Raw genomic sequence first — 22857 nt, 5'->3', positions numbered from 1 at the left:
TCAATGTAGCGGACGAACATGCTAGGTTTTAGAGTTTCTTTCGAGAGGAATTCTTCCTCGAGTACGGCCATAAAAATACTGGCATACGCTGGCGCAAATTTAGTACCCATGGCAGTACCCTGAGTTTGTAGAAAGCATTCATCATCAAATGTGAAGTAATTATGTTTCAAGATGAACTGGGCAAGACGACAAATGTCTTCTATGGGTATGTCAGAAGAAGGGTCGTGTTTGGTCAAAAATCTACGCAATGCATTAACCCCATCGGAGTGAGGAATGTTCGTGTACAGACTGACGACATCCAAAGTGACTAGAGTGCAATTTGGAGGAAGCTGAATGTTGTCGAGTCTATTAAGAAAATCATTGGTATCTTTTACATAGCTCTCGACGTTATGTAAGACCCCTTGTAGATACTTGTCAATGAAAGCTGACATCGGTTCAGTAAGTGAACCTACACTGGAAACAATTGGCCGTCCAGGCGGAATGATCTTATGTTCTCTCGATAACTCAGTAATTTCAGAAGTTTCCAAATCTTCAGCATTTTTGTCAGTGGCATTTGCTACCATCGTCGGAAGTTTATGGATCTTAGGTAATGTGTAAAATCTACTAGTTACCGGCTTACTTGGTACAAGTTGTTTCGCTTCTCTCTTATCGATGTGTTTCAGGTTATTACAAAGAGTCTCAGCTTCCTTCGTGAACAAGCTCGTAGGGTCACTGTCAAGCTTCTTGTAGAATCTAGTGTCGGACAGTTGTCTTTCCGCCTCGTTGATGTAGTCCGCTGTATCCTGGATGGTGACGGCTCCCCCTTTGTCAGCAGGCTTAATCGTGATGTCAGCGTTGTCACGCAGGGATCGGATGGCGTCTTGCTGCTTCCGTGATATGTTCGATGAGGGTTCCCGTTCAGTCTCCTTCAGCAGCTTGTCGAGGTGTCTCTCCACATTGCTCACAAACGAGTCGATGAAGGGGTTTCTTCCGCTGGGGACAGCAGGGCGTCGCTTTTGATAGACTAGTTTCCTCGTCGGCCTAGGTTGCGACGCTTCTTCTTCCTCTGCCACTGCCTCTGATTCTGGGCACCTATTTGCCGCGCGGAGTTCGGTTCGGCGGATTTTTTGCGTGAACTGGAAAGTGTCGGCACACAGTTGCACTTTATCGAGTTGCCTGTTAGGGCAGAAAGACATACCGAGACCAAGTACGCTCTCCTCCCCTTCTGACAAAGTGTAACTCGATAAGTTAACAATAGGCCTATTATTCCTCTCACTGTCACTAGCAGGAGATCTAGTACCTGTACCAGCAAGGAATGTTGACTCCTCGCGTAGTTTCTCCAGCTTTTTTCTTTTGCGGGCCATGCATATTCTCAGGTGGTTATTGTAATGCGAGTCTATTTGTGTAATGACTCTTGTCGCGTCAGAGTTCTCGCTACGGAGGATGTTGATGAGTAGTTCTTTCTGCTTTCGTGATGTCTCCGTCAAACGCTTTTTCCTCTCGTAGGAATCTTTGAGAGCGGCGTTTCTCAGAAGAGCTGAGGCCTTGTTGACGATGTTGGTAGCGCGCTGGCTGTTGTACGTTGATCGCATTGGGTTCTTCAGACGAAATCCTTTCGGTATCAGGCCAAGTTTCTTCGTTGTAGAAAGGAAAAATATATCGGAATGTGTCTGGGCTAGTTTTGTCACAGTTCTCTCGGTTTTCCTTCGAGCGTGGAGGCAATTCGCATGTAGAATATCCATGTTGATAAGGTAGTCCACGTGTTGGCAAGATAAAAAGATAAGTAACAAAGCTGCAACAAAGTTCATGCTGTATTCACCAACGGTTTATTTCTTCACACAAATTTTCGGGCGTCTCGCCGCCCTTTCTCAAGTGTTGATACTGAGAGAACAATAACAAAATTAAGCCATAACAATATATTGCAACCGTGTTACTAAGGATGCGCGCTTTAACGCATCCATGCTAGGCATCCTAACACCCAGCGCGCATCCTGGCAACAGTACAATGTTACGTCATAATGAAATTACAATGAGTATAAAGCATACATGAAAAAACTTGGCACGACTGATACAGAAGTAATTCCTCTGAATACGCAGCTGCGGTGGTAATGTAAAAGCAGTGCATTATTTCTACATGCGAATTGCCTCCACGCTCGAAGGAAAACCGAGAGAACTGTGACAAAACTAGCCCAGACACATTCCGATATATTTTTCCTTTCTACAACGAAGAAACTTGGCCTGATACCGAAAGGATTTCGTCTGAAGAACCCAATGCGATCAACGTACAACAGCCAGCGCGCTACCAACATCGTCAACAAGGCCTCAGCTCTTCTGAGAAACGCCGCTCTCAAAGATTCCTACGAGAGGAAAAAGCGTTTGACGGAGACATCACGAAAGCAGAAAGAACTACTCATCAACATCCTCCGTAGCGAGAACTCTGACGCGACAAGAGTCATTACACAAATAGACTCGCATTACAATAACCACCTGAGAATATGCATGGCCCGCAAAAGAAAAAAGCTGGAGAAACTACGCGAGGAGTCAACATTCCTTGCTGGTACAGGTACTAGATCTCCTGCTAGTGACAGTGAGAGGAATAATAGGCCTATTGTTAACTTATCGAGTTACACTTTGTCAGAAGGGGAGGAGAGCGTACTTGGTCTCGGTATGTCTTTCTGCCCTAACAGGCAACTCGATAAAGTGCAACTGTGTGCCGACACTTTCCAGTTCACGCAAAAAATCCGCCGAACCGAACTCCGCGCGGCAAATAGGTGCCCAGAATCAGAGGCAGTGGCAGAGGAAGAAGAAGCGTCGCAACCTAGGCCGACGAGGAAACTAGTCTATCAAAAGCGACGCCCTGCTGTCCCCAGCGGAAGAAACCCCTTCATCGACTCGTTTGTGAGCAATGTGGAGAGACACCTCGACAAGCTGCTGAAGGAGACTGAACGGGAACCCTCATCGAACATATCACGGAAGCAGCAAGACGCCATCCGATCCCTGCGTGACAACGCTGACATCACGATTAAGCCTGCTGACAAAGGGGGAGCCGTCACCATCCAGGATACAGCGGACTACATCAACGAGGCGGAAAGACAACTGTCCGACACTAGATTCTACAAGAAGCTTGACAGTGACCCTACGAGCTTGTTCACGAAGGAAGCTGAGACTCTTTGTAATAACCTGAAACACATCGATAAGAGAGAAGCGAAACAACTTGTACCAAGTAAGCCGGTAACTAGTAGATTTTACACATTACCTAAGATCCATAAACTTCCGACGATGGTAGCAAATGCCACTGACAAAAATGCTGAAGATTTGGAAACTTCTGAAATTACTGAGTTATCGAGAGAACATAAGATCATTCCGCCTGGACGGCCAATTGTTTCCAGTGTAGGTTCACTTACTGAACCGATGTCAGCTTTCATTGACAAGTATCTACAAGGGGTCTTACATAACGTCGAGAGCTATGTAAAAGATACCAATGATTTTCTTAATAGACTCGACAACATTCAGCTTCCTCCAAATTGCACTCTAGTCACTTTGGATGTCGTCAGTCTGTACACGAACATTCCTCACTCCGATGGGGTTAATGCATTGCGTAGATTTTTGACCAAACACGACCCTTCTTCTGACATACCCATAGAAGACATTTGTCGTCTTGCCCAGTTCATCTTGAAACATAATTACTTCACATTTGATGATGAATGCTTTCTACAAACTCAGGGTACTGCCATGGGTACTAAATTTGCGCCAGCGTATGCCAGTATTTTTATGGCCGTACTCGAGGAAGAATTCCTCTCGAAAGAAACTCTAAAACCTAGCATGTTCGTCCGCTACATTGACGACATTTTTCTCATTTGGCCCCATTCTGACGAACAGCTGTCGGAGTTCCACTCCAAGCTCAACATGGTTCATCCCGACATCAAATTTACTATGGACAGCTCTAGGTCAGAAGTACACTTTCTTGATGTGACTATCCGCAAAGAAGGAGGGAAGCTGAACACGTCTGTTTACCACAAACCTACAGACAGACAGACGTATCTTAAGTACAACAGCTTCCATCCTAATCATATTAAGAGGTCAATTGTGTACAGTCAAATGCTCCGCTACAGACGAATCATTTCTGATCACAAGGAATTTCTGGATGCGTCTTTGAAGCTGGGGCAAAAATTCGTTGCAGCGGGGTACCCGTTAGACATTGTGCAAGCAGGTAGGGACCGCGCGATAGCAAAAAGACGCTCATCCTTACTACATCATGATAATCTGAAACCCAAAGACTCACACACACGCAAAGTCTTTGTAACAACATATCATCCCACATCTCAACAGTTCATGAAGGAAGTGAGGAAAGAATGGCCTACTCTCAAACAAGTCCAATCGGTAGCTCCCGAGTTAACAGCACGTCCCTTACATGCACAACGACAGCCACGCAACCTGAAGAGTTTGCTTACACGATCTCGAGTCAACAGAACAATCAATCCTACTGGAAATCATAAATGTGGAAACAAACGATGTCAAATATGCGCTCACCTAATCACAGATACAGATATCACACTTGGCTCCGGCCACACCCTCCATCCGACGTCAGGGGACTGCAACAGCAAGAATGTAGTATACAGCCTTACATGCAAGCAATGTCCCCTGGCTGTCTACATCGGAGAAACAACAAATTTTAGACAACGTTTCAACAATCACAAAAGCACAATCATTAGAAGTCAAACACAACATCCAGTCGCACAACACTTCAACAAACCAAATCACACACTAACAGATCTGCAATGTTGCATTTTATACAAGGACATGGAAGCATTTGAAGAAAGACACGTGAAAGAACTAAAAACAATCATCCGCACACGAAGCTTCCAGGGACAGGGCATGAACATAGATCTATCATGGCTCACGAACTACACTTTTTACAAGTAGGTGCGCCGCTTATTGTTGTATGTTCTCCCGTTTACCCCGCTGCAATAGATCTTATCATTATATTGCTTGAGTGATATAATGCTGACGCTCCTTTTAACCATTTCTTGGAACCAGTCTTTTTTCCACTCCGAGACGTATTGTGACGTATCTATTTAATCAAAAGAAGAAAAATATGATTTTTCACGTATTTCATATTCATGCTATAGTCTCAGATTATTTAAAGACTATCTACTCACCAGAATTTGGAAGTTAATGTATGTGTATGCTGAAGTTTGAAAGGAATGGTAAACTGCTTGCACATATTTTGCATAACCATCAGTGTGACGATTCAGTTTGATTTTAAAAAATCGAATGTTTGTATTGATCATGATAATTTCAGATTATGTAAAGATTATCTATACACTAGAATTAAAGTTAATTTATGTGTATGTTGAATTTTGAAAGAAATAATGCACTGCTTTTACATTACCACCGCAGCTGCGTATTCAGAGGAATTACTTCTGTATCAGTCGTGCCAAGTTTTTTCATGTATGCTTTATACTCATTGTAATTTCATTATGACGTAACATTGTACTGTTGCCAGGATGCGCGCTGGGTGTTAGGATGCCTAGCATGGATGCGTTAAAGCGCGCATCCTTAGTAACACGGTTGCAATATATTGTTATGGCTTAATTTTGTTATTGTTCTCTCAGTATCAACACTTGAGAAAGGGCGGCGAGACGCCCGAAAATTTGTGTGAAGAAATAAACCGTTGGTGAATACAGCATGAACTTTGTTGCAGCTTTGTTACTTATATATATATATATATATATACACGTGTATATCAAAATGGTCAATAGATTCGTTGTTAGCCCCGTTCCTAAATCAAAAGAATATTTTTATCTTAGGGGACTTTAACTTGAATTTGTTTCACTGCAACGACAATCCCAACTACCAAGAATTTTTAGATTTGTTATCAAAATACCTTATACCATAAGAAAGCCTACTCGTGTGAGTGATACATCATCCACGTTGATAGAAAATATAATCGTAATATTCCATCTGTATTATCCGTTGTTAGGGATAGTATCCGATATATCTGATCATTTGCCGCTATATGCCAAGAACCTCACGTGACGAAAAAAAAAAATTGTGTTAATGCTCATTGATTTACTTTTGGGGATTTTTGTAAACGTCATCTTAGTAGATTCAGGGAGAAATTATTAATTGCTAACTGCCAAGCAATTTTTGTTTAAGCGCATATTACATGCATCATGATCATTCGTTCTGTTTCACATATGTAGGCCCTATATGTTTCACTCGGGAAATTCAAATAGATTTGTCAAAAGAACAACTCACCTTGTGTTGCAATGTAGGCATTCTTTTTCCGGTGTCCCTGCAAACAATACAAAGATACAATGAAAATACTGATGTCACATCTGTAATTAAACCTTTGGTATGAATTAGGCTGGATGCTTTCACCGTTTAATCCCGACAACTCTTCGAGGTATCGTTTTCACGCGTTATATGATTAGATGACTATCATCATGGTAATGATAATCAATCTAGATATTTGAATCACAAACAAAAATGCAAAAAAAAAAAAAAAATCTTACTGGCCAATCAACAATATATAACAACACAAAATGCTTTATGATGCCTTTTCGGGTCTGGCAGCATCTTAATTACACATGTGATGTATATCCGTGAGTAATACTACAGGATCCAATATTTCATAATCGTCTTTAAAAGGCAAGGTGTAAATTCTTTTCTTTTTTAATGCTATCAATGGGAGAAGTGAATTCTATTTAGAAAAAGTAATTCTCGATAAACTTACATCGAGGAACGTAGCGTTGATGTAATCTGCTCCCGGTTGGTTTGAATCCGTGTTGAGTTTTACGCGGTGCGCATCGACTTTTTCACAAACAGAAAAATGAAGCAAAAAAGAAAAAGAAAAAAGAGAACGCAGTTAAAGGTTGGCTTTGAAAGCCTGCAACAACGCAAATTTGCTCGTTCATGTGTGGACTTGTTAATCACATGTAGAAAGAAATAAGGACGTGAGTTTGGTTGTCAGAGGTGTCATTAGTCTTTCAGTATCAATTATTATCTGAATGAATGTTTAATTTGAACTTCATTACAATTAGCGTTGTTGTATGTTATTGTATACAAAGAGGTCATTACAAAATCAATTAAGCATAACTCTATTTTACAACAAAATGGAATTGACTTACATGTAATTATGTTCTTATAGCGATTCTTCTTTTTGTTCTGTGGAAGGAAAGCTGCGCATTCTTCGGGAATTTCGTTGTAGAGATCCTAGCGTGCATGAACGACAACAACGATAACAAACTAAATACTTCGACAATTACTGTTAGTTACACTTTTTAAACGATCAAATTAGATTCATCAATAATCCATAATGAATTTGAAACAGCTTTATATGTCATATTAAAGTGTCGATTACAGTCTAGAAATCCCTTTTTGAGGGTATTTGTATGTAAAAATATGGTGATTTTTGGTTAAATTGAGTTATTACAAGTTTGATGTACAGTGAATGTAATACATACATGCAAATTTGTAATTGATAAATATGCAAATCACTGATTACGTACACGTTTTGAAGGCAAATAGGAAGTTTTGGCACTTTTTTATTGCAGATTCCGTCATGGAATTATACAAATCAAACTTGAAGGCAAGAAGAAAAATTCCACACGGGGGAATGCAAAATATCGCATTTTTGCTTGAATTATTTTTTTTATTATCATAATCATAGTATGAGGAGACTATTCGTCTAGTACACTATTCCACAGGCATTGTACAAACCTCGACATAGAGCAATAACAATGTAAAACAACACACGATCGTGGCCGAATAGCTCAGTTTTACATTTTTTTTTCTTATACTATAATGTGAACATAGTATAGCCCTACTTGCATTAAGAAAGGGATTAACACAGTAGGAACTAAACGGAAAACATGACAGTGAAACAAACTGCCAAATTAACAAAATCTAAAAACTGAAGCTAGATTTAGGATGCAAGGCTTGTTTTGTCTTCCTACCTTGAACTCTTTCTTGAGACCTTCCACTGAATGTTGCTTCTCTTTCACGTATTTCGCCAAGTCACTCAAAAGAATGGGCCGAAAAATGACGGGGGTAATCTTCACTTGCGGCTTGGCAGGTTCTTCGTATGGGGATTCCTCAATATTTGCGTAATGTTTAAGACTGTACGCTAGAAAGAGCGGAAAAAATTGGTTTCGGTTTCTATTCATGTTTGACAATATACCCTGCACCACAAAACCGACAAAAAGTCGCCAGACATGGATTTCTAGTTAAGGGCAGTTTCTAAAAGAGCAGACTCTATGCTTTAAAATGTTGTATAACCCAACTCAAATGGATTCTCCTAACCTATTGGAAAGAAAGCCCACACTCTGGAAAAGTTTGAATTGAGAAAACTTAGAGGCTCTGAAGTACAGTGTCTATTCACGCTATACCTGTGCCATGAATGGGTCCAAAAAAAAATGATATAAAGCACTGTAGCAACAACAATGAAGGGATTATCGGATTAAGCTGAAATTGAACAAGCTCTATTAACTCATTCTGCCCGTAATAAATGTCAACTTTATTATTACTAGGCCTAGTAGTAGTAGTACCGTTCTTATATAGCCCATAATACCTTTGGCAAGGTCGCTATGCGCTTTGAAGGGGAAAAAGATAAACAGGAACGGATAATTACAGAAACAATAAGATATTGTTTAAATCATCATCTAACAATCATTACGTTATTTTTTGAACAGAATTTTTTTTTTTGAAAACGTTTTGAACTTATTGATGGAAATTGTATGTTTTATATCACTTGGGATGATGTTCTAGACTTCTGGGGCGGCATGCCTGAAAATACATTAACCACAGTAGTTTGTTGTAATGGAGGGTATCACATAATATTATAGATCCTCCCGTGACGACCTAAGAACTCTCGTAAGCTTATATTTTACAAGGGGCTCTGAAAGAAGAGAAGGAGCAGTTTTGTGAAAACATTGATAAACAAGGAATAAGATCTTACATTTAATACGTGATCTGAAAAAAGAAGCCAATGCAAGGCACGTAAGATAGGTGATACTGACTCATATTTCTCGGTCTTTATCACAAGACTTGCAGCAGCGTTTTGAATATACTTGTAGTTTCTGGAGTTTGTTGTCCGGTAAACCATACAAGAGACTGTTATAATAATCAATGTAACACATTTCAAATGCATGAACTAATCTTTCAGTGGTGCCTTTGTCAATATACGGTCGAATTTTGTTGATCTTATACAAAGGAAATGAGGTTGACCTGTATCTAGAGCTAATTATATTCATGCAACATGAAATGATCATCAAATACTTTCGAAGCAGTAGCATCATCCATTCAATGTTATTAGAATTGAAAGTGAAGAGTGTGAAGGAGGTTCATGAAATGAAAAGGGGCCTCTTAAGAAAAAACCTGATCACACTACTCTACAAAAAAGGGTTGTAGAAAAACTGCTGAAAACACACTTTTCCATCTAATTTATGATTCTAAACTCAAGAATAATGTAGAAGAATAGCTCATTCAGAAAATATAAAAAACTAAAAATTGACTTGGTTGACGCGTTTCACCTTTTTGAGTCCTCACGTAAAACCAAGGGGTGCGACTTTTTGTTTGTTTTGTGATGCACGGTCATGCATATGTATATATTATACATGTATATATATACACTGCAAAAAGTCCGGTGTTAAATAGTGAACACCGAGCTGGTGTTAAATTTTCGGTGCTCATTTATGGTGTTAAATTAACACCTCCGGGTGTCATTTCCATATATTAAACTGTTTTTTGAAGAGTTTCTTAGTAACTGCACTTCTTGTAGATTTTTAATTTAAAGAAGACGATCAAGAATTTTACATTAAAATACTAGATTTTTGAAAAAAAAAATGTGAAAATAAATTTACACCAAAGTAACATCAGCTGGTGTGGTCTCTTATTGAAGCTGGACGGGTGTTAAACCATTGATATTAACACCAACAAATATCAAATCAACACCATGTGGTGTCATTTTTGAATTAACACCAGTACAGTGTCAAAATAACACCAGGTACAGTGTGAAATTAACACTAAGAAGTGTCAGGTGAACACTTTTCAAAACCATCACAGTGCATTTTTAACACCTGTGGGTGTGGTCCTTTATTGAAGTTTGATCGGTGTTAGATTTAACACCCGTGGTGTTAAATCTAACACCGGTGTTTTTACAGTATATGTATATAATACACACACACACACACACACACACATATAATAATAATAATAATAATAATAATAATAATGATAATAGCTGGTTTTTAAATAGCGCATTTCACACTTAAGTGTCTCAATGCGCTTTACAGACTATTATTACCCCGGTCACTGGATACATGATTTCCAACCAGCACTAAACAGTGCTCATTCTCCACTCCCTGGGGAGCATTCCAGCCAGTCGCAGCCATTTTACAGGCGCGCACATGCTGATCAACCAACATAAGCTTTCTCATCCTACCGGGTACCCATTTATACTCCTGGGTGGAGAGCAGCAATGTGGATAAAGTGCCTTGCTGAAGTGCAAACGTGTCGGGCTTGGCATGGGCTCGAACCCACCATACCACGCTCATGTCGTTCACAGACGAGCGCTCTTATCCACTCAGCCACGACACCTCCACTTATATACACATATAGGGCCTATATATACACATATATCATATCATATAGATGTGACGAAGGAAAAGCTATCAGACGTTGCTGTAGTTAACTTATTGCCCTCAATGATGCCAAGCCAGCTACCAAGCTTTTGACCATTTTACAGGTCTTCTTCATTGCAATTATAAAACCGTTGCTAGATTTATGCCATATCACATGTCAACGGATGTAATATTGCTGTTCTCGTGTAGTGAACATCTGCCTATGTCATATTGCTCTTTCCTTCTTTTCTTCAGCATTCTTTTGCTTTTGCCTTATTTTGCCTTATTTGTTCAAATGTTTGAGTATTTCTTGCTTTTTATTTTGTTCACGTCCCAAGCTCTGACGGAAACCTGTAAAAGGGTCGAAAGCTTGGCACCAAAATGGCATAAGCAATGCAGCACACATCACGTACGTCACTTGTACGTGACCAAGCCAACTAATACATATAATAATGATTTCCTGCTGATAACTTTTTGAAAGAAGTTTAAAAGTAACGTTCAAACTATTACAAAACTCGACAGGCACGTGATATGCAACTTTGTAATATCATCCAATCTTACCTACGATCATGCGTAAGACATTCATGCTATGTTGTTACACTTCATAGCATTGGTCTCTGAAAATCGATTAGAGAGATAACTATATTTTGTTGCAGAATTATCAGTCCCTACGCAGGATGTTCAGGTTCAAGTTAAGGAGTAAGTAAATCTTCCTAACTACTTACAATTATCAGTCACAGGTATAGGGTTAGTCATGCCAGGTGTCGGTTTAGGTGCTGGAGGGGACCTGTAAAAGCAGAAACACAAGAACAATCAAAATTGAATAAATCAGTCTATTATCAAAAGAAACCTCTTACCTTTAATATATATTCCAATGATGCTTCAAATCGAATGGACACAATCTCTCCATTTATTTCATATTTACAAGAATGACTGCGCTTGCAGAAAACGCAGAAAAGAACACGTGCTTCATGTATAAGCCCCAAGGATATCACTGTCCAAGGAAAAACTGTCAGTCATCGCCATCACATATATCTTAGTTTTGAGACGCATGTTCTGGAGGAACGATGTTACTTTATGAAGCATTATTCGAAATACAGCAAGCGTTAACGTTAACGTCAGACAGGAAATGAGGAGGCTTGTTCTTATGCCACGGCACAATATGGATAATATAGGATAATATAGGGTCGCATAAACTGATGATTTAGAAGCTTTTTGAATGATGATAATAACGTCAATTCACTCTTTTTTTTTTCCACAAAATCGATGTACACTATGGAAAGAATGACATCATTCTCTCTTTAGGCGACCGTCGTGTAGAGAAGAATATTATGATTCGCCACAGTATTACTTTACCAAAGAAACAGATATCGAGGGCTGAGATAAACTATGCTGCCAACATAGGAATGATCTATTGAAAATCAAAAGTCATATATCTTCAGTTCAACCTGTCCGGTGTTTTATGACACATGAGAGTACGACAGTTTGATATGACCAAAGCTACTGCAGACTTCACTGGAATTCAAGTTTCTCCTTTGACTGGCTCTGTTGCAATTTCAGCAGCAGGTTTTTGGATATAACTAGAAAGCTAAGACTCCTGAAAGTGGCCACTTATTACCTGAATGTGAAAATCAACGTTTGATGACTTTGCTGGTTTTTGTTTTGCTTTGTTTTGTTGTGTTTTTTTTGCGGGAGAGGGTCAAGGGTCATATTAGTTCAAATAGAATTCTAGACTAATGATAATAATAACAATAATAATAATAATAACAACAATATTAATAATGATAATGATTACAATAATAATAATACAAATGATAGTAATAATGATGATGATAATAGTACATACAATTGCTATAGCATCATTTTCCGTATTCATTAAAATAATCTCAAGGCGCGTTACACCAAAGTAAAAAGACTGAAAATACATGTACCATAAAAGAAGACGAAGGAGGAGAAGAAGAAGAAGAAGAAGAAGAAGAAGAAGAAGAAGAAGAAGACATAAATGTCTGTCTTCAAAACGCGTTGTCAAAGAAAACATATTTTAGGTTACTCCTAAAAGACGTTACGTAGCTCCATTTTTTTTTTCAGATCACGTGGAAGCGAATTCCAGTGTTGGTTCAGCATGAACAAAAGCTTGTTTCCCTCAAAGATTTCTTGGAAAAGCGGTATAGATGTAGGAGACCAGAAATTGTAGGATCGAAGAGTCGTGTAGGTTGGTATAGACAAAACAAACATACATAGTAATCAGGAGCTGTTTCCTCAATGACATGATAAACCAGATGACGTATTTTAAGCCTAATACGCTCCTTTACAGGCGACCAATGAACGCTCTTTAGGTTTTGATATAATATGAATATATTGAAAATATGTATAATACTCGCTATATATGTCAACGAAAAAAAAAAACACGGCTGCAGGTTAAATGTTTTACTCACCGTCGCTTTCGAAAGAAAAGAAAGCCACCAGAGACCAGAATTATCAAGAGTAAAGGGATACCAACACCAAGCCCAGCAGTCAAACCTTTCAGAATAACATGGACATAAAGACGATATTGTAACGTATGCTACAGAACGCAGTTACGATGAACATGGACAGAACGACAATATGAATGATGCAATTATCATTAGATTTATTTTGACTTTTAGGATTTTACGTGTAAGAATTAGTAGTGTGATAAGTAAGATTAGACATGTTGTCCTTATGTTATCAGTCTCTGTGTGGGTCTTTGCTTCGTTTTTTCCCCTTGTTCTTTCATTCATTGTCGAACATGGTAGCGTTTTTTTTTAATTTTTCTGGCGCACACGTGCTGAATCCAATCGAGGTAACGTTCATCGTGCTAGCGGGTGCACGTTTGTAAATTTGTATAGAATCTGGCTAAGAATGGCTTAAGCAACCAAGGTCTGGGTTCACTCCTTACTGTCACTTTTTATGAGACGGGACGGTCCATTGAAAATTATTCTAAAGGCTGACGAAGGTGTGGTTTGTTTATTTCATTTTAACGAATTCAATAAAGATGGACTCAGCATTCAGCACCATGTCATAATAATTATGCTCGGATCTCCGACTCGGGCATGGCAGTAGTCCTGCTGGCCCAAAAACCTACACTGTGTATTAGGTAGCTCATCCTAGCCGGCGACAGAAAGAAATCTTGCCAATGCATCGTCGTGCTTAAGGACTTCAGGAGTTGCGGCAACACTCAAACAATTAGCCTTCTGACTGAAAGCGAGGTGTGCACTCGATTAATCGACGACACTCCCATTGCAGCACTGAAGCACCTCCCTGACTGAAGCTATTTTAAGACTTCAGTGCAAATTTAAATGCTACCAATGAATGAAAATGTAAGCTGATAATCGCTATCCATACTGTAATTTTGCCGTTCACGTTTCTTTTCTACCATTTTTATTAGGTTAACGTAAAAAAAAAGATACGCACAAAATTTCTGTTGGCGCACTCTATTTATGTCAGCGTATACTGTCGTACATTCCTGACGGGTCTAGGACAATTAACCCCATGGCAATTACCCCGCACCCTCATTCTTAAAACATCCGAGTCAGAACTGACCCGGAACTGGGTCCGTTGGGGTCACACACCTTTCCGGGTCAGAAATGACAAGGAATGGGGTCAGATATGACCCATTTAGAGTCATGAATTGGGTCAGGGTGACCCCATTCGGGGTCTTCATGACCAAATTCCAAGTCATTTTTGACCCGCCGGAACGGTGTGTGACCCCAACGGACCCAGTTCCGGGTCAGTTCTGACTCGGATGTTTTAAGAGTGTTCCCTTGGCCCTAATCTTAATCCTAATCCTAACCCTAACACAAATTCCTAACCCTAAACCTAGCCCTAACCATAATCTTTACTCTAGCATTACCACTAACCAGTATAGAGCTTGGGGGTAATTGCCCTCTGAGGGTAATTGCCCGGATACGCATTCTGACATACTCTGTCAGCTCCATTTGGACACAACAAAAGAAAAATGCAAGAACTATCTCACTCCATATCTCGGAAAAACAGACTATCTACGGTGTAAAATATGTCGATGGACTGTTTAAAAAAAAAGGAAAAAGCTGACAATTGTGTGTACGTCAAGGATTAAGGCAGTGGCAATGTATACCTGCAGATGAAGGCTTTGGATATGCCAGTGTTTCTGCTGTTGTGGAATCTGACCAGGGTCCAGGCCCAACTTCATTCACGGCTGCAATCTATGAAGACGACGGATGACAAACGTTATAATATCTCTCTTGAATGACCTAGCACGTGACCTTCAACATTCAACTGTCTGTCGAATCAAGCATATAAGAAATATCCGCACGGAGTGGGTGAACTACACTCATCAACAGGCTTCTTCTTGTTTCTTCTTGCTGCTCGCCGTGACCAGGAATTCACGTACACTCGTAAGAGCCAGGAGAAATGCAGTTCTACAACTTAAATGTGAGACTTTGATACACGACACTAACGTCGCCTTCATGGCTAAGGAGCGAATATTCACACTTGCTATTCCCTGCCCCAATGTTGGTAATGGATATAAATACACAAGGGAGACGGGAAAAAAAGGAAGTTATAGACAAATGGCTGCCTATAAACAGGGTCTTTAACCATTGTTAACATGGCTTCTTTTTTTTTGGGGGGGGGGGGGGGAGGTAGGACCGTATACGGCCGGTAGTCGCTGTAACTAGGTGGCCCCTACTTATAGGCAGGTTTGAGTGTTCATCCTCAAATAAATAATTACTCGTATCACTGCATGTAACCTCCGTTTCTCATTCCCATTAAAAAAACATAATTCTAGCTTTTTCACGACAAATTATGATAATCATAATACGTGTACATGTAGATCAATGATTTTTTCAAAATTTCACAATATCAAGGGCCACTGCACATTGCCTATAAGTTATGCATATCAAAAAGACAAAAAACACCCACAAGACAATTAGAACTGATACCTTCACTGTGTATTCCGTATTTGCCTGCAGATCGGTGATATTATACATCATCTCATATTGGAGCACATCAGATACTGGGATTATTTTGAGATCAACATCTCCTGACGACAGTTCTAACTTGTAGCCATTGATCTCATAAATGCCGAGATCAGATTCGCTCGGAGCTGTCCACGCAACTGCAATATACGTCTGCGAGATTTTGAATGCCTCCGGCTGAGAGGGTGGTCCAGGTACTGATGTAATGAAGAAATGACGTCATTATCATTTTGTTTAATACATCTATTTATTTCCTTTACAAATTTAGAATTATTTCTTTTCTTGTACCATACACACTCGTCATTGTTACACGGGATAACAATTCATATTGCAGACTCGTTTCTAATTCACAGTCATGCTAACAGAAACACATTAAAATGTTATGTGGGATCAATACGTTTGATAAACCCCAGTCGTTCATGTAAAGATAGTTGCTATGTTTGTGATGCACAGTTCTTGAATGTATTTGAGAGCTTCAGGACACGCAATGTAATGTCCATCCGGATGTATGTAAATGAGACGCCCTCTTGATAACCATGTTAAAGTTGTCTTAATTGTGATGATGATCTTTTGCACGACTGACGAACTTGTGATAAGGACATCGCTTGGCATCAGCAAACAAAAACAAACATACACACACACACACACACACACCGTAAACATGATTTCCTTTTCACCCATTCAAAAGAGAACTTTTGATTGTGATCTATCATAGATAAAAACAGACAATGACAAGGAGGGTACGCAATATCCTAGTGGAATACTAGTGAACATGAAGATGAAGTGTCTCTGTATCCCTTATTTGAAATGGGCAACTTATCTTTGGACTGGATTTCCCCTTTTAATTGCAAGCCAATAGTGATACCTTTTTACAAGAAAACTACATGGTTGTGATAACGTGGCTTCATTCAGTACCTTAGTGTGGACGTTGTTCTTTCTGAATGTAATGCTATTTGCCTTTGTCACATAGGGTGCTGTATACGGCAATGACATGTGTGCGTGAAACATTCTATCAAAAATAGATACGTCTTTTAGACATATGAGTGTGGGTGCATTCTGCGCTAAAATAGAAGACACTGAGAAGTGTAATATTGAGCTGTACGTACCACTTGGCAGGGTTCTGGCTTGAACACTGTCACACGGACCCCCTCCAGCAGATGTGTATGCACAGACAGTGAAGGAATAGTTTGTGTAATGTGATAAAGACTGGTAAGTTAAAATGGTATCAGTCGTATTTTCTTCCTTAGGAGAAATAGGAGAACCATCATCCTGTAGCTTCACGAAGGTACATCGGTAGAAAAGGTCCCCATTTCTGGTTGTACAAGGTGGCATGGTCCACTCAAAGGTGAGCTTCTGTTTCACGTCAGCGGATACGGCAAGGTTACCGGGTTTCTCCGTCGGGACTGAGAGGGGAAAAAGAGAAAGAAAAAAGAAAGAAATCATCATTTGCAAGTCTTTAAAGTGCTTTAAGAATTTTCATTACAGCTTTACTGGTTATAAAGGAAAAAGTTATAAATCTATCCTAGCATTTACTTTCTCGTATTTTTCCATGTTGAGAAGTGTCGATGTTCTGTTTGGTTTCGTTTCATTCCAGTATTTTTTTTTTTTTATTCGCTGAGTAATACAGCGATAGTGTATACCGCGAACCCCCCCCCCCCAAAAAAAAAAAAAAAGAAAAGAAAAATAGCAATAGGATTGTACATTCAGTAGCAACACAGTTTCTAATAACAATAATGCATGGACGAATAGCAACATTGCATATGTGACCCTGCACCTCAAAACAAACAAAAAGTCGCCAGACATGATTTTTTAGTTAAGACCATATTCTGAAAGAGCAGACTTTAAGCTTTAAAATGATGTATAACTCAAATCAAATGGACTCTCCTAACCTATCTAAATATTGGAAAGAAAGCACAAACTCAGGAAAAGTGTGAACTGAGAAAAGAGGCTCTAAAGTACAGTGTCTATTCAAGCGCTTAATTTTTACCAAACCGTGCTGGCTGTGCGATGAATGGGACAAAAAACAGGAAGTTAACCACCAGAGTAACAACAATGAAGGAATTATCAGATTAAACTGAAATTGAGCATGCCTCATTAACACATTCTGTCCATAATTAATGCCAACTTTCAAAGCAGTAGCATAATCCTTTCAAAAGTTATTAGAGTTGAAAGTGAAGAGTGTGGACAAAGGTTTTCAGAAATGAAAAGGAATTCTAAAGACGCACCTAATCACACTATTCTACCAAAAATTGTTCGAGATAAACTGCTAAAAAAACACACTTTCCTGCCCGTTTTATGATACTAAATTTTAGTATAATGTAAAAGAAGACCCGCTCTTTCAGAAAATATGAAAAAGTCAAGTTCGGCTAGGTTGACCCATTTCATTCATTTTCAGTCCTCACGTAAAATGAGTGTGTGCGACTTTATGTTCGTTTTGAGGTGCACGGTCACATATTAAACTAAAATGTTAACAAGGGATAGAGCATTTTCAGGAAACCACCGCCATACGCTTGACTTGTATTAACTCCATCTCACAGCTTAATTGCATTGTTTCACACTACGTGTGTCTGGAAATTCGTCATATCGTAGGAAGATAACTTCTTGTCTATTATCCGACTGTGTGGAGATGCTTGTCAGGGTGAATGAATTTAGATGACGGAGCTGCATTATTCAGGTGGCATTGTTATGTGGATGCAATACATTTTATATAGTATATACGCAATAATCATTAATAAGATAATAAGATGTCTTAAATCTCACAGCTTTTCTATGTTTAACAACTGTTGAGTGTCTAGAATTTTGTATCATATATGTATATGATATATTACACACACACGCACACACACACACACACACACACACACACACACACACATATATATATGTGACTGTGCACCTCAAAACGAACATAAAGTCGCACACATTGATTTTGCGTGAGGACTAAAAATAAGTGAAATGGGTCAACCTAGCCGAACTTGACTTTTTCATATTTTCTGAAAGAGCGGGGCTTCTGTTACATTATGCTAAAATTTGGTATCATAAAACGGGCAGGAAAGTGTGTTTTTTTTAGCAGTTTATCTCGAACATTTTTGGTAGAATAGTGTGGTTAGGTGTGTCTTTAGAATCCCTTTTTCATTTCTGAAAAACCTTGTCCACACTCTTCACTTTCAACTCTAATAACTTTTGAAAGGTTAGTGCTACTGCTTTGAAAGTTGGCATTAATTATGGACAGAATGTGTTAATGAGGCATGCTTAATTTCACTTTAATCTGATAATCCCTCCATTGTTGTTACTCTGGTGGTTTACTTCCTGTTTTTTGTCCCATTCATCACACAGCCAGCACGGTTTGGTAAAGATTAAGCGCTTGAATAGACACTGTACTTCAGAGCCTCTTTTCTCAGTTCACACTTTTCCTGATTTTGTGCTTTCTTTCCAATATTTAGATAGGTTAGAAGAGTCCATTTGATTTGAGTTATACATCATTTTAAAGCTTAAAGTCTGCTCTTTCAGAATATGGTCTTAACTAAAAATTCATGTCTGGCGACTTTTTGTTTGTTTTGAGGTGCAGGGTCACATATTATGTGGATGATACGATTATATGACAAGTATTTTTTTTTTTTACATTTGCCTTGAAGGAGATTTGAGAAAAACACTGTTTAAGTTTATTCCTCTCTTGTTTGAAATCACGATATTGCTTCCTAGAACAGACATCGTGCATTTGTCTTTCTGTTTGGAAGTAACTCTTCATTATGATTGATAATCGTATTGAGATTGAGTATTTTTTCTTGAAGTGATCAATCCTAGCACAAAAAAAAAAGAATACAGATATCATCGTGTTGCACCATCTGTGTGTATGTTATCGTTGCTAACCAAGCATTATTGTTATCATTATCAGTTTACACAGACCAGTTACCTGACCAAGCATTATTGTTATCATTATTATCAGTTTACACAGACCAGTTACCTGATTCATTTGTATTGAATACTGTCCAAGATGCCGTTACAGCTTTGTACTCATGCTGCCCATAATATGGGAGGACCGTTAAGTTGTATGTCGAATGTGCATGCATGTCATCATAGATGTAGAAAGTGTCACTTGTTGTAGAGACTTCAAAGTTGCCTGATTCTGAGTCGCTGCACTGATCCCGGAGAAGAAGCGTGCGTGTGATATTGTAGACCACTGGGAAGCAGTGTGTTGCTGGTTCTGTCCATGATATCTTGACATTGTCGTACGACTCCGAGGTAGTTGCAATATCGTCCACAGCATCAGGTGCTGAGAAGAAACGTATCGTGTTTGCGATTTGACTATCGTGCATCAGAAATATAACCACTTTTTCCCTTAAAAAGATTTCGCGTACTAACTATATCGAAGATTCTGCGCGAAATGGCTATACTGAGAAACATGACGGTCCAACGCAAAATCAATATCTTTGAATACTTACTATGCAGAACATACGCAAGGGATATTCATTCATAAATATTTACGATGGTGAGACAAATTACCGTATTAATTACTTCATGTTATACCTAATTCTCTGCTGATCTCGTAAGTTCGATGCATGAGCTCGTATGATTTAAGGAGATACCGACGAAATGATTACGCGTTATCAATAATTTTGGTCACTCCTAATCTATGGCAGGATTAAATCCATCCATAGAAATGTTTACTTTTCGTTCAGATAATTTGAACATGCTCGACCTTGCCTGACATGCGTAAACTTAATAAAAGAGCCAACTATAAACACATAGACGGATGAATTGAAGAGAATTGTGTTTTGGTTCTTAACAACTTTGCGTAACTGACGTACCGTGTATTATTTCAATTCAAAACGTTTCCTTATACGCTATTGCTGTGGCAATAAACGCTTGCTGTCGTGAAAGAAAGATTCACACTTTTTATGGAAGTCAACTAATAATCAACTTTATAACTTTACACTCATGTAATTCATGACTTACGTGTCACATCAGTTTTTCCGTTTATTTGCCCCTCAGGTCCGGGCAAGTCTATCGAGTTGATAATCACCACGGAGAAAATATACTCAGTACAAGGACTCAAGTCAGTTGCATGATGAGTGACGGAAATAGCTCCTTCGAACCCCATAACTCTATATTCAGCTGGGTTTTCTCTAGGCCAGTACGTCAAGTTGTAGCGGAATGAAGACGAGTCGCACTGAAGCCACTCCGACGCAGGTGGGTCTGACTACTCTCGGGAGAGGCAGAAATAATTGGCTTGTGCCGAAAGGGTGGGTTGGGTGGTGGCGCGTCGCGTCAATGGGAACACCACCCTTCGTCCAAAGCCCCCCCCCCCCCCCCCCCGGTTTTGCCGAAAGGATGCGTTGGGAGCGTTGGGTCGCGTCGCGTTGACTGGAACCCCACCCTTCGTCCAAAGCCCCCCCCCCCCCCCTCAGTTTTGCCGAAAGGGTGCGTTGGTACTTTTGTACTCATGTAATATTAAAAGACGAGTTTTGAATTTATATTTACCTTCAAACAACCATTTCAAAGAGGCTATCGTCCGGATCGGTTTACACTCTATTACCACTTGGTCTACAGCCAGTTGGTCTAATTGACTGTTTGATATCAGTTGGTCTAATAACCAGTTGGTCTAGTCATCATTTCGTCCAATTACTGTTTGGTCTAATTGTTATTTGGTTTAATTACTATAAAGGGTGGTGTTCCCATTAGCGCGACGCACCACCACCCAACCCACCCTTTCGGCACAAGCCTAGAAAAAGGCCCCCCCCCCAAAAAAAAAAAATAATAATAAAAAAAAAAATAAAAAAAGGAAAAAAATAAAAAAAAATAGCCCAGTTGGTCATATAGACGAAACGATGATTGGACCAAATGGTACCTGATTAGACCAGGAGGCTGGTTATTAGACCAAATGACAATAAGATCAATGGTTATTAGACTAAATGGGTGTAGACTAAATGATGATAGACAGAGGCTAGACCAACTGGGCAATGGACCAAAATTAATGATGTGTACACCAAATTTATATTGGACAAATTTGGTTTTATTTTAGAATATTTGATGATGGAACGAAATGGAATTAGACCAACTCATAATAGACCAAATCGGTATTTGATGATATAAATTGGTGTTAGACAAAGAAATAGACCAAATGGCTATTATTAGACGAATTGACTGTAGACCAAATAGTAATTAAACCAAACAACAATTAGACCAAACAGTAATTGGACGAAATGATGACTAGACCAACTAGTTATTAGACCAACTGGCTGTAGACCAAGTGGTAATAGAGTGTAAACCGATCCGGACGATAGCCTCTTTGAAATGGTTGTTTGAAGGTAAATATAAATTCAAAACTCGTCTTTTAATATTACATGAGAAAAAGTACCAACGCACCCTTTCGGCAAAACCGGGGGGGGGGGGGGGGGGGCTTTGGACGAAGGGTGGGGTTCCAGTCAACGCGACGCGACCCAACGCTCCCAACGCACCCTTTCGGCAAAACCGGGGGGGGGGGGGGGGCTTTGGACGAAGGGTGGTGTTCCCATTAACGCGACGCGCCACTACCCAACCCACCCTTTCGGCATAAGCCGAAATAATTATAGTCAGGAGAACGAATAATCCACTGTGTTGTTCATGGTTTTGGTGTATTGTCTTCAAGGTAATATAAAGTTTTGGTACCTCAAAAGTTTCCCTAAGTTTCCTTGTCTTAGTTTGTGTTTCAGGTTAAAGATAATAAAAAGTTTTGGTACCTCAAAAGTTTCCCTGAATTTCCTTGTCTTGTTTTGTGTTTCAAGTTAAAGTACGTTGTCTGTGAGAATTACTCGCCCCAAAGTGCTCTCATGTCTTAGTAATCATGCAATAATGGTTTCGTACCAGAGCCGTCGCCGTACGGCGTCGATAAATATTGTACGAAACCACTGACTGCGACCAGCAGCATGCAGCCCATTGTACGCATAGCTAACTGCGACCAGCAGCCCCATACGCATAGCGTAATGGGGCTTCGCATTGTAGCATTCAGGATCATGACAGAATTAGTATCGCGAGTAAATGTCAACTTAAAATCCAAAAATTTCTTCGATTTGAAGACTTACCAATTAAGTTGAAGTATTGAAAACAGGCTTCGAACAACGTTTGGTTCTGCCAATAGTCCCTTTCTTTTCGAATTGATGACTGAATGTGACTCGGTCGAGAGGACCTTGGGAGAGCTACATACACTGACTACTACGGCCAGCGCATGCGCACACAAACATCTTATCCGTTGATGGATTTGAAATTTGTGCGCATGTGACGTGTTCGCATGCACTGGCT

The 22857-nt window shown here is 39.5% G+C and overlaps 2 protein-coding genes across 2 annotated transcripts in view; both read right to left on the bottom strand.

Annotated features, from left to right (window-relative positions):
* The window catches only part of LOC139719064 (receptor-type tyrosine-protein phosphatase mu-like), a 34582-nt gene extending 23197 nt beyond the window's left edge, over positions 1 to 11385 (bottom strand). Inside the window, exons 1-5 of the mRNA XM_071630506.1 lie at positions 11329 to 11385; positions 7940 to 8109; positions 7112 to 7196; positions 6718 to 6794; positions 6240 to 6276 (exon numbers count right to left, since the gene is read on the bottom strand). Coding sequence (XP_071486607.1) covers positions 6240 to 6276; positions 6718 to 6794; positions 7112 to 7196; positions 7940 to 8109; positions 11329 to 11359 — 400 coding nt within the window. The 5' untranslated portion in view covers positions 11360 to 11385. The remainder of the gene's footprint in view (positions 1 to 6239; positions 6277 to 6717; positions 6795 to 7111; positions 7197 to 7939; positions 8110 to 11328) is intronic.
* On the bottom strand, positions 11373 to 20754 carry LOC139719015 (cell adhesion molecule DSCAML1-like). The gene is made up of 7 exons (XM_071630456.1): positions 20536 to 20754; positions 19544 to 19852; positions 16686 to 16982; positions 15544 to 15776; positions 14718 to 14805; positions 13039 to 13043; positions 11373 to 11390 (listed from the first exon to the last, which is right to left on the bottom strand). The coding sequence occupies exons 1-7, from the start codon at positions 20678 to 20680 to the stop codon at positions 11373 to 11375; spliced, it is 1095 nt and encodes a 364-aa protein (XP_071486557.1). The 5' UTR covers positions 20681 to 20754.
* Positions 20755 to 22857: the final 2103 nt, after the last annotated feature.

The sequence above is a fragment of the Diadema antillarum genome, unplaced genomic scaffold (assembly GCF_040938485.1).
Source record: "Diadema antillarum isolate AM-2024a unplaced genomic scaffold, OU_Dant_1.0 scf00000103, whole genome shotgun sequence".
Classification (NCBI taxonomy): domain Eukaryota; kingdom Metazoa; phylum Echinodermata; class Echinoidea; order Diadematoida; family Diadematidae; genus Diadema; species Diadema antillarum.
The sequence above is the reverse complement of the archived record's forward strand: the minus strand, read 5'-3'. Positions and strand labels throughout refer to the sequence as shown.

Coding starts and splice junctions, on each gene's coding strand:
- LOC139719015 (XM_071630456.1), bottom strand. CDS start 20,680: ATGGGGTTCGAAGGAGCTATTTCCGTCACTCATCATGCAACTGACTTG. Junction 19,853..20,535: donor CGGAAAAACTGATGTGACAC/GTAAGTCATGAA, acceptor GTTTCTTCTCAG/CACCTGATGCTGTGGACGAT. Junction 14,806..15,543: donor ATACGGAATACACAGTGAAG/GTATCAGTTCTA, acceptor TCGTCTTCATAG/ATTGCAGCCGTGAATGAAGT.